The sequence below is a fragment of the Pristis pectinata genome, chromosome 45 (genome assembly GCF_009764475.1).
Source record: "Pristis pectinata isolate sPriPec2 chromosome 45, sPriPec2.1.pri, whole genome shotgun sequence".
In the NCBI taxonomy this organism is placed as follows: Eukaryota; Metazoa; Chordata; class Chondrichthyes; order Rhinopristiformes; family Pristidae; genus Pristis; species Pristis pectinata.
In genome coordinates, this window is record NC_067448.1 from 2257255 (window position 1) to 2269988 (window position 12734).

At 50.2% G+C, this 12734-nt stretch overlaps 1 protein-coding gene across 1 annotated transcript in view; it reads right to left on the minus strand.

The window, feature by feature from the left end:
• Window positions 1-1782: 1782 nt before the first annotated feature.
• LOC127566795 (uncharacterized) overlaps window positions 1783-12734 on the minus strand; it is a 49558-nt gene continuing 38606 nt past the window's right edge. The window contains exons 11-15 of the mRNA XM_052009274.1: window positions 11952-12122; window positions 9273-9368; window positions 8185-8238; window positions 4346-4431; window positions 1783-3957 (exon numbers count right to left, since the gene is read on the minus strand). Of these exons, the coding sequence (XP_051865234.1) occupies window positions 3883-3957; window positions 4346-4431; window positions 8185-8238; window positions 9273-9368; window positions 11952-12122 (482 nt within the window). The 3' untranslated portion in view covers window positions 1783-3882. The remainder of the gene's footprint in view (window positions 3958-4345; window positions 4432-8184; window positions 8239-9272; window positions 9369-11951; window positions 12123-12734) is intronic.

Genomic DNA, 12734 nt, shown 5'->3' on the forward strand with positions numbered 1-12734 from the left:
CGGTGGCTGTTGGGAGGCCCATTATCATAATCACGTCAATGATTACACCTTCCTTATGTTTAGCTCTACACACATTGCCTCAGTGGATGAACCCTCAAGTATGTCCTCTCTGAATGCAGTTGTGACATTCTCCCCGACGACTAATGCAACTCCTTCTCCTGTTTTACCTCCCTCTCTATCATGACCAAAATATGGAAACCAAGGAATGTTCAGCCGCCAGTCCTGTCCCTCTCTCAACCAAGTTTCTCCTATGGCCACGACATCACAGTTCCATGTGCCGATTCGGGCTGTAACTTTATGCCGTATCCCTAATCCTCCCTGTAATGAAATAAACACAGGTCATCCCATCAGTCCCAAGACGTTCATTGACACGTCGCTGTCTGTCTTTCCTTTCAGACGTACTTGTCATAATATCTACTTATCCTCAACCTCTCCACTTGCTGTGCAGGTTCCCACCCGCCGCCACTCTCGTTTAAATCCTCCCGCGTCGTTCTGGCGACATCCTGCAGGGCTATTGGTTTCCACTGCAGTTCAGGTGCAACCTGTCCCTCTGGTGCAGGTCCCCACCTCTCCTGGGGGAAAGCCCAACCGACCCATATATCGGAAGCCGTCCCTCCTGCACAAGCTCCTTGCAGACGTATTCACCTCCGCTATCTTCTTCATTCTTGCCTCGCTTTCACGTAGCACGGGAAGTAATCCTGTGATTACACCCTGAAGTATTCTCCAGTTGCCCGAATATTTCAGAGGTAATGGCTCTCTAGAAGCGCAGCAATGTCAAACTGTCCCATCTACCTCCCGAAATATTTACTCCCCTCCCCCACCGCCACACAGTAGATGCAGTGCGCACCAACTACAAAATGCCCTGTACTTATTCACACAGTCTCCTCCCAAAACCCGCGATCTCTGATGCCAGTTAAGGACAGTGGAGTAGGGGAACACCACCACCTGTAAGTGGCGCACCATTCTGACTGGAAATACAACGTCGGTTCTGCGTCATCACCACATCCAAACCCTGGACCTCCCCAACATCACAGTGGGTGCACCTTCACCAGAAGGACCGGAGTGGTTCAAGAAGCAGCTCACACCGCTTTCTCAAGTGCAATGAGGAATGCGCAAGAAGTGTGGGATTCAGAGCCCAAGAACAGAAAACCGCGCTTTATTATCATGCAGATCCCAGACAAGTGATCAGCCGATCGGAGTCCAAACCTCGCCAAGGCAGCTCGAGAATTTAGGTTCAAAACACCGCTCGAATTGAAAGGGTGGGTTGTTCTAAAATGTTAATTGTTTCAATGAAGACCTACAGTGGAGGAACTTTGCACATGCTGACACCGCCTGGTCTCACGTTGTCCCGGGGACCCGCGATAATCCTGAACGGTTCTCTCCTCCCACCAACTCGTCTCAGGTGGTCTTGAGGCAATGTCCATATCCCTCCACTCTCTGCATATTCATGTGCCTGCCTGAGAGCCTCTTAAATGCCATTGTCATATTTGCCTCCACTACCAACTTTGACTTCTCACACCATGTCAGGATTTACTGACAGATCAATGTTCCCTCGTCTGATATGAGACTGCCCTCAGCACCCGGCCACCCACAGCCGGTCGTCGGTCCAAAGAATCTGAATGATCTGCCTAGTTACTCATTTTCCTTCACATCACGACCTCCTGCCTCGGTTTTGCCCCGTCCACCCCAAACCATTCCCCGTTGCCAAACTGTATCAACTCACGCTTTTCTGCATGAATTGCATTACCGCATATCTAAAAAAAGATCAGGTCTCTCTCAATGTTGCGGTCAAGCAGTTGCAGATTTATTGAGCACACGCATCATGCAATATCAGTTCAAAATATCAGCTTAATAATCAAATAATATTCAACAACTCAAAGGAATCCGAGCTCTGAGTTCCAGTTCCTGGCCTTTGAAACCCTTCCAGACTGACCCTCTGCCACTTTATTCCAGACTCCCCGTCGCCGTGTCTATCGACGGAAGCTGCGCAGCCTGATTCCCGTCCGCTCACGGGTCCAACTTCAAATGTTTCACTGCAGGATTGACCCCAATGTTCTAACCATCCCCTGACTGACGTGGGCGAAGACGTCAGCACCTTCCGCTTGTCTGCCCCAGTGATGAGCTGTGGTTTGTAATGCTAGTTCAGTGGGACTGCTGTGGTGGGAGTGATAGTGGGGCAGGGGGGCACTGGGGGTGAGGAAGAAATGACCAAAGGCGAGTGGTGACATGGGCGAGAAGGAACAATGACGGGACGAGGCGCAGGGGTTGTCGACGGTGGAGTGTAGTGGGAAGGGATCGATCGGGAAATAGGGAAGTAAGGGGTAGTGGGAGAGCGGGAGAATGGGGGTGTGAGAATACGGAACAGAGGGAGAGCGGGCGGCTGGAGAGGGTCAGGAATACCGTGGAGGGGGTGAGTGACAGGAGAGGGGTGATTGGGAAATGTAAACTGAGGGAAGAAGGGGGAAAGTGAAGGACAGTCTGTGGGGGGATTCGTGCCTTTGCATTGGTGTGTGTGCGTGTGCATGTGTACGCACCCACCCACCCACCAGTGTGTTGTCAGAACACGCTGCTGCGGTATCAAAGTGTCTGTGCGCGAATGTGAGTCTGTGTGTAGTTCTAGTACATCTGCGTGCGCGCAGGGTGTCTGTGGGTGAATGTGTGTTTGTGTGTGGTCAGATTGCGACTTTGGTTACTATTTGTGCGCGCTTCAGAGATGCGGAGTGTAACGGAAGAGACTGATGTGGTGTGTGTGTGTGAGACGTGTGTGGTGTGGTGTGTGTGTGTTTGAGAGAGAGAGGGAGAAACACACACAATGTAAAATGGAGAATATGGGTGTTTGCAAGAGAAATAGAAGATATTTGGGAGTGGATATGTGTAAGAGAAAGGGTTATGTAGGTGACCCAGAGAGGGGGAATGTGCGTGCACGATTTATGGTGTTGAAAGATGGAAGGTGTGTGTATGAGTAGATGTAGGGGAAGCGTTTTCTTACTGGGTGGAGATTTCGTACGTCCCACCCCCAACCATCCAATCCACTCCTCCCCGCCGCGCCTACCTCGCTCACTGGTACTCGTTGCTGAGGTTCTGCCTCTGGTGAAGAACCCCTGCCCTGGCCACTAACTTCTGCCTCCTGACTTCTGTCCATGATGTCACCTCCCAACCCAACCATCCTGTCCGATCTCCACCTTCAACACTTCAGCTCTGCCAGAGGCGGAGGATGTGACACTGACTACTCCACCCAGTCAGTCACGGAGACTTCCTGACTTCGTCTGGAGCTCAGGATACCTCCTTCCTCGAGGCGAGGATATATTTGTTTACTTCGGCATTTTATCAAAAGCAATAAATTCTGTCACACATAACTTCAGCTCTCAGCAAAAACAAATTTTCGATAAATTTGTTCAGCAAAGCCCAGCAGCACCTCATTATTCCATTCTACTAGCACCCGAGAGTCTCCGCTTCCCCGGCGGATTTGTCGTGAGGAGTGTCGGTGGTATCACTGTTTACAGCGGCTCCGTGCACTGTGGAAGGTTGTGTGATAGCTCACACTTCCCCAGGAGTGTTCTTGAAGTGAGGACTGTCGATGTTATCGGTGTTTACAGAGGACCTGTACACTCAGGAAGTATGTGATCAATCTCCTCATCAAGAGGGAGATCTGCTCCTTCTGAAAAGGCCGGTCTGTGGGGCCACTCTCGGTCTACTGTCCCAGGGTCACTGCTCAATGGGATCGTACTTCGTTAAAGATTGCACCCCGGAGCGTGCAGAGAATCAACAGGGCAGCAACAGCGCAAAGAAGCAACGCTGGCGTGAGGCAAAGCTGCAGCAGCGAGGCTGTGAGGGTAAGGGGATGGGATGGCGGGCGCCGGCACGTTGATTGCTCGGTCACTGTCAGTCTTCTGGAGGGTCCGCCGAGCACTGCTCCAGCTCGATCCGCGGGTCCGGATCACCGAACATCTCCCGGAGCTGCAGCCCAGAAAGGAGAAAAGTTCAATTACTGCAGAGGCGCGGGTCAGGAGGGAAGGGGTGAGGAAGAGGCGGCGAGGAAGCAGAAAGAGTTAGAGGAGCAGGGAGAAGAGGCAGAGAATGAAGGGGCTGTTGTGGTATAGCGGGGGGGGGGGGTAGGACAGGGGGAGTGGGGAGAGCGGGATATGGCACAGGGAAAGGGGAGGGGCAGAGAGTGTGGAGAGAAGGGACGGCGAGAAGGGGAGAGAAGGAATGGGGGAGACAGCTAACGGACAGAGAGAAGTAAACGGGAGGTAAGAGAGGAGGGCCCCTCAAGAGAACAGACAGTGAGAGGGGGATCTGACCCGCTGTCCCTCCAGCCCCTACCCCGGACAGTTCCGTCTGTCACCTTCTCACGCGTGGCTTCCATCAGTTCTTCCTCACTCATGTCGCCATTGGAGGTCACCTTCACTTGAATCCACTTGTCCTCTTCTCCTGAACACAACAGCCCAGTGTCAAACAGATCACAGTCAGCTCCAGCGCTGCTCACTGCATGTGTTCCCCGACCCTCTCCTTCTGGCTGACAATCTCTAATGTCATATAGTGTCTCTCTAGACTCGCCGGTCTCTAACCCCTCCTTAGCCAGACCCTCCCCCCCCCCCCCCCCCCAGAATATCTCTGTCTCTTTCATCTCACCAACCTGTGGCATATGTGAGTGAAAGAAAGAGAGAGAGGGGGAGACACACAGAGAGAGGGGGCAAGACAGCAAGAAAGGCCAAGAGAGGGAGAGGGGTAGGGGGAGGGATGCCTAGAGAGAGGGAGAGAGGGAGAGAGGAGAGGGGGCAGAAACCCTTTGGAAGCAGAAAGAGAGGTAAAACGCACTGACCAGTCTGCGTGGTTGTCTGAGTCCGACTTCAGTCGGAAATTTAACAAGCTCCCACATGGGAAGCTGCTCTAAAACGTTACGGCCCATGGGACCCAGAGCAAATGACAATTTGGTTCCAAAATTGGATTAGTAACAGGAACAGGCTCTTCGGCCACAGTGTTGTGCAGAACTAATTAAGCTAATGCTTTCAGCCTGCACATGGTCCACAACCCTCCACTCTCTGTATATCCATGTGCCTATCTAAGAGCCTTGTAAATGCCTCTATCACCTCCAGTGCCACTCCGGCAGCATAAATCAGGCACCCACCACGCTCTGTGCATGGAAACCTGCCCCACAATCTCCTGTGAACTTGCCCCCTCTCACCGTCAATGCATTCCCTCCCGTATTTGACATTTCAACCCTGGGAAAATGATACCGGCTGTCTATCCTATCTATACCTCTCATAAATTTATAAACTTCTATGAGGTATCCCTCAGCCTCTGCTTCTCCAGAAGAAATGACCTAAATTCGTCCAAACTCTCCTGATAGTACATGCCCTCTAATCCAAGCATCAACCTGCTAAACCACTTCTGCAGCCGCTCTGAAGCCTCCACATCCGTCCTCGAATGGGCGACCAGAACCAAATGCAAGACTTCAGTTGCAGCTGAACTAGAGGTTTTGTAAAGCTGCAAACATAACTTCCTGACCCTTGAACTCAGTGCCTCGACTAATAAAGACAAGCATGACATCCACCTTCTCTACACCCTAACCAATTGTGCAGTGGCTTTCAGGGAGCTGGAATTTGGTCCCCAGTATCACTCTGTACATCAGCACTGTTAATGGACCTGTCATTAACTGTGCACTGCCCATTACATTTGATCTTGCAAAGTGCAACACCTCACACTTGCCATTTCTCCACCCGTACCCCACACATATCGACTGTATCCTTCAGCAGCCTTCCACACTGTCCACACCTCCACCAGTCTTTATGCTGTCTGCAAACTTCCTAACCCACCCACCCACATTTTCATCCGTCACTGACATTATCACAAACTGCAGCGGTCCTAGTGCAGACCCCAACAGGAGGACAGCGGGTGAAAAGCTGCTTTGTGATTGGAAACCTGTGACTTGTGGTACACCAAAGGGATTGGTGCTGGGGCCCACTCCGGGTGAACAAATCAGTCAGATATCAACTAGTGGGTATGATCAGTAAATTTGCATCTGATATGAAAGTTGTTTCTGTCACTGATATGGGGGGGGGGGGGGGGTGGGGGGACTGACTGAGGCCACAGGCCATCGATTCCGTTGGTAGATGGGCAGAGTAATGCCAAAGGGAATTTCAGTCTGTTGTGCAAAGTGATGCAGTTTGGTAGGATTATAAGGACAGGACGTACACAATGAACAGTAGCAGACTATTGAGGAACAGAGGGACCCCAGGGTACAGATTCCAAGTGTCCCAGAAAGTGACAGCACAGGTAGACAGGAGTGACGGCGGCTTAGGGGATAACTGCCTTCATTATTCAGAGCATGAAATACCAGAGCAGGGATATCTTGGTATAGCTATATAAAGCATTGGTTGACCACAGCTGGAGTACTGCATACAGTTGTGGTCATCACAGTATATGAAGGTGAGGTTGCATTGGAGAGGGTGCAGGGAGATTCACCAGGATATTGCCTGGGGTGGAGTGTGTTCAGTTAGAAGGAGAGACCTGCAAAAGCTGGGATTGTTTTCTTACAGCAGAAGAGGCTGAAGGGGGAGTTGATGGAAGTACAAAATATATGATGGTATATACAAGTACAAAAAATATAAATAGAGCAGATGGTAAGAACTTTTCTCATTGCAGAGGTGACTGAAACTAGAGAACATCGGTTTAGTGTGGGAGATTTAGAGGGGATTGGAAAAACAACTTATTTTTCTCTGAGAGGGTGGCTGGAGATTGGGATGTACTGCCTGAGGGTGTGGTGAAGGCATGGAGACAACATTTCACACATATTTAGACAAGTACTTGAATCGCCAAGGTACAGACGGTTATGGACCAAGTGTGGTTAAATGGGATTCACACACATTGGGACAATATTCAGCATGGGGATCGTGGGCCCAAGGGCCAGTGCTGGGTTGACTACGAGAGAGAGAGAGAGAGAGAGAATGAGAGAGCGAGAGAGAGAGAGAGAGAGAGAGGGAGAGAGAGAGAGTGCGCGGGGGAGCTGAGTGCAAGGGGGGAAAGGTTTAGAGGGGATGGAGAGAAATGAGATCAGTGCGTGTGAAAGAGGAGGATGAATGGGCAAAGTGTGAGTGAGAGGGAGACAGAGTGAGGCAGAAGGTGTGAGAAGTGAATTTGAGAAATTATAAAGAGAGTTTGGTTGTGCGTGTGAATGAGAGAGAGAGAGACAGAGAGACAAGGACAGAGACAGAGGGTGTCACTGTCAGAGGGAAAGAGTGACGGATGGAGTGGGTGATAGAGGACACAGTGACTGAGGTTGTGAGAGAACAGAAGTGTGAAGATACGTGGTGGGCCAGGAAGGAATGTTCATAAACAGAGACAACAGTACAGGTCCATAGATGACTCACAGATGGACAGTAGAGGTCCATGGGGTGGACCATATGGATACGGTGGTGAAGAAGTCATATAGCACCCTTGCCTTCATAGGTCGGGGCATCGGATATCAAAGTTGAGACATTGTGTTGCGACTTGAGTTTCACCCGGATGTTGCCTGGATTGGTGGACGTGCAGCGGCAATGATTGGAGAGGCTGGGTTTGTTGTCCCGGGAGCAGAGGAGGCCGGGTTGTGACCTGATAAGAGGTACACAAGGTTGAGGCAATGACAGGTAGAATCTTTCTCCCATGAGAGGGGTATCAGAAACAAGAAGCAGAGGTTGAAGGAGATTGCAGAGGGATTGGAGAATTTGCTTTCCAGGCAGAGAGTGTTTGATATCTGGACGGCACTCCTAGAGGAGTCGGTGGAATCAGAGACAATCATCATGTTTAAGAGGCAATGAGATGGGCACTTGACTGAGCAAGGCAGAGAAGGAATTAGACCTAATGTGGGCAAATGGGATGAGTGCAGATGGGCACAAACATCGGTGCGGACACCTGTGTGCTGTACACCTCCGTGACACTTAGCAGGTCAGACAGCATCAGTGCAAAGAGGAAAAATGTTGAAGGTTGAAGACCCTTTACCAGGGTATATATTTCAGTTGTTCAGCCACAGATTTACCCATCCTCAGAACTAAAGAGCTGAACCTTGTTCTGTCAGTTGTGAGAGGGGGATTGACACTGGGGGCTCCCACAATGTCAGGGTCAGCACTGATGTTCATGTGACAGAGCACACCTGAAGGAGGGGTTGAACGTCCCCGGACACAGGGAAGACTGCAACATTCTCACCTTCATCAGAGTTAGTCTGAGATTCGGTTCCTGGAGCGGGCCCGGAGAGTCCATCTGAAACACAGACAGTGAGAGTGTCCCTGGGATACAGAGGGAAGATGGAGAGGGCAGACAGACGCACCACCTCTGCCCAGAGGTTCACACACCACTACAACCCATAACCTCTCCTACCTCAGGACACTAACCTCACTATCCACGGGGTCAGCAGAGAACTCAGCACAGACACGCAGAGGCAGTTCTCGAGATACATGTGGCTTATTCTCCAGCAGCCTCGTTTCTGTGTTGAGGCTGCATTGTCATTACACCAGGTGACTGCTCACACCAGGACACTGGTTAGAACCCAATGAGAATCACTCAGCACTTGTTCAGTGCTTATGTGGACAGCTGTGTGTGTGTGTTCTCTTGGCGGTGGGCAGGGCAGACAGTGCTCCTGTGTTGTCTGGTGGGTGTGGATGTGACTGCAGACGTGTCCATGTAAGGGTAACTAATTTAAAGATCAAAGGCATTCACATAGTCCCTCGGATCACTCACTCAGTCAGTAACATTTCTTGATATCCCCACCTGTTCGGTCATCAGCCCAGACCTGCCCCAGGGATCTCCTGAAGCCCATGTTTCTTGACCTTCCAACCCATGCCCCAGTAACCTTGTCACGACCACATTTCTCGAGCTTTGGGCCAATTACGCCGACAGTGCCCACTATCCTGCTGCTGCTGCTGCTGGCCAGTCCTGGCTCTGATCATCAATTTAAGGCACAGATTCCTCCCCGATCTCAGGTCCCAATCCTTCTCACCCCACCAGCTACTTCTATTTCCTCACCCACCAATCTCCTGCTCCGGCCGCTGACCCAACACCACATGGCTTCCTGACCCAGATTCAATCCAAGGTGGATGATGGACAATCACCAAACAGTTCACCCTCCTCCTCAGAGACCTCGGGTGCAGAAATGGTCCATGTGGTGAAGGGGAACATCTCACACCATCATTCACCCCCTACTGCACTGCACGTCCAACAGGTGAATAGGTCCATGAGAGATTCTAGGTCGCAGAGTGACAGATTGCACGCAACCCCACCGACACAACACTTGGTACCTGAGGATGTATCTCCTGCTGGGTCAGAGGATGGTTCCTGGGTTGGTTCTCCAGTTGATGATGCTTTCAGCTGTTCCTTTGTGGAAGTCTCCATATCTTGAACAAAGGAACAGAGACACATGACAGTGAAAGCATATAAACAGGTTATCGGACTGTGCCAAGGGTTCAGAGAATGGAGAACTGGGTCTGTGGAGAAACCAACATCATCTGGTTTCCACAGAGAGTTCCACAGATCCACTGCTCTCTGGGAGAAGCAGCTTCTCCTGACCTCCATCCTAACTCCATTGCCCCAAATCTTGAGGCCATGTCTGCTGGTTGTCGTCTCATCTGCCTGTGGAAATAACTCTTCTGCCTCTATCTTATCCATCCCTTTCATGAGTTGATTTGTTTCTATCAGATCCCCTCTCATCCTTTGAATCCCAGTGAGTATAATCCCAGGCGACTCAATCTCTCCTCATAGGCTAACCCCCCTCATCTCCGGAATCAACCTGGTGAACCTCCTCTGCACCGCCTCCAAAGCCTGTATATCCTTCTGAGGAAGTGAAGGGTTAAGAATTGCAACAATACCTATAACTGGCAAACAAAATATATATATGCATTTATATTTCTTTAGCAAGGACTAGCAAGCTGCTGACCCACTAGTTAGGTTGGAATGTTAACTGCCTTTGTTTCGGGTAACGAACCATTCCGATATGTCAGACGGTGGCAATACTGAGTGTAATTAACATCGAAGTGAAGACTTGGTCTGAACAATGAAGGGTGATACCTGCCTTTGAAAGCCTTGATTATAACTCAATTATACTAAGACAAAAGGTGTGATAGCTGTCTCGGGATCTCTATAGCTTGACCGAAACTCGCGGCGCCGTTTGCATGGGATATGCGTGACAATTCCTGTATAAATGTCTGTCTGCCCTTTGTTCGGGGAGAACTTGGGAAGCGACTCTTAGCGATTGCTGAAGAGAATTCTCCTAGCGGTGCACTGCTAATAAAGGTATTTGTTTGAATAGACCTTTTGCACTGTGTTATTTACAGCAGACGGATAGGGAAATTGATTTCGGGACGACACTTCCTCAAGTACGGAGACCAGAACTGCATGTAGTACTCCGGGTGCAGCCTCACCAGTACCCTGTACAGTTGCAGCACAACCTCCCTGCTCTTAAGTTCAATCCCTCCAGCAATGAAGGCCAACGTTCCATTTGCCTTCTTGATAACCTGTTGCACCTGCAAACTAAACTTTTGCGATTCATGCACAAGCACTCCCAAGTCCCTCTGCACAACAGCATGCTGCAATCTCTCACAATTTAAATAATAATCTGATCTATTTTTCTTTCCAAAGTGGATGACCTCACATTTATATAGATACATATCTAGATATATAGAATCTGCAGATTTTCCGCATCCTCTGCACAATTTGCTTTGCCACTTAATTTAGTCTGGAAAAGGAACAGAGGTCATAGGACGGTGGAAACACGGAATCAGGTCAACAAGCCGTGACAGCATTTTAGGGATTGCAGGGCTGGGTGCCGGGAAAAAACAAACTTCATCTGTCTCCTTCCACCGTCTTTCCCTGACGAATCTCTCACTCCACATCACTCCTCCCCATCAGAGTTGGAATGAATTTCAGGGTCTGAGCATGGGGTGCAGCGTTCCATGATCCCCACCCGCTGATACCTGAGCTTGCTGACGCTGCTGGGGTGGTGGTCAAACCCAGACCAGATTCCTTGCCGTTCTTGAGTTGTTTCCGACTTTAGATTTGTAGGAAGAGAATGGTGGTGGATGAGGGAGGGTGTATGACTTAAAACAAATTGAACATGGACTCTCCATATCCCCTCCCCACAAACCCACTCTCTCTACTCCACAAACCCACCTTAGCTGTCTCCAACTCCATCCTCTCCTTCCCCGCACTCCCTCTCTCTACGTCCACGTGTCAAACTGCACCAAGTCTTGCACGAATATCCAGTGTTGCCCAGACTATGTACTGGGATTTCAGCGACATTCCCAGCTCACTGACAGCTGTCTGCCTCGAATCTGAGTGTGGAGTCACAGGGACCACAGTGTGCAGCAATTCCTCAACACAGGTTCAGGGCAAGTTGAGCCAGGCAGACACTGGCCCAGGACAACCTCCTCCTGGGATGTCAATGCTCAGAGACTGCCGGGAGGCACTGAGTTACACAGGTGCTGCCTCCCAGCTCCAGTGACCAGGTTTGATCCTGACCTGTGTAGAGCTGGTATCGTGTCTCTGTGACCCAGTGCTCCCCATAGCCCAAAGATCAGTGGGGAGATTAACTGGTCATCATGGATGATCATTGGTACAGCTGGGTGGGAAGAGAATGTGAGAGAATAGCATACATGATGCCACGGTGCCGCGGCAAGAAGGGACAGCTGGGTCCTGGGGAGATAAGGGCACAATGGACATCTTGTAGGTCAGTCTGGGTCTGGTTCACAGGTCACCTTGTGTGTGTGGGTGTCACATCAGTGTCACAGGTCAGGCTGGGCAGCCTCACTCAGAACAAGAGGAGAGAGGAGGCAGGCGATGTATATAGCAGTAAGGTGATATCACTGATCTTCAGCAGGACAGCTGACTGGAAAACTCAGCCCATTGTGTGTGTTGGTGACTTGGGATGTCCCAGAATGTTCCCACAATCCACACACCTTGTGTCAATGGGGACAGTGACCTACCTGTACAATACACAGAGTAAATGTAAGTGTAAGGTAACGGCCACAGCTGATACACAAAGTAATCAGTACAGTTTTTCACCTTGATCTCCTGTTTCCTGTAACAGGAGTTTCCACTCAAGGTGAAACAGATGGTCCTGGACACCTCCCCCTCTCCAATGCTGGGATGTGGACCTGGAACAAGATTTGTAAACATTGTAAAATGCACCAAGTTATACCATACATAAATCAATGTGATCAAACTTTTCATACGTTGGAAATTGAAGCTGATGAAAATAATCTGAGCCAGCAGAAATCACAAAACACGTTTAACCTTAAGATCAACAATCTACATTTGAGCAAAATGTTATGTTCATTTAACATCTGATTACTTGATGAAATGTGGGTGTCTTGAGATGTGCCCAGCACCCTGGAAGCTTCTCCTCCACTGAAATCAGTAGTTACTGAAACCGCACCAGGTCCAACTGGGGACACAAGTGTCTGAAGTTGCTGGAGTCTGGGGCAACACTAAAGGCGCTGGAGGAACTCAGCAGGTCAGGTAGCATCTACGGAGGGAAATGGACAGTCGATCTATCGGGTCGAGACCCTTCACCTGGATCCATAGATGCTACCTGACCCGCTGAGTTCCTCCACCGCTTTTTCTGTTGCTCCAGGTCTAATTGGGGAGCAGGGTCAGCGGATGGAGCAGCTCAGAAAACTCTAGGAAGCTGGCACTCCGCTGCTGGACTCCCATAAGGATCCAGGATGGGAGAGCGGTCTGATTGGCTGTGGGGAGCACCTGTCAGC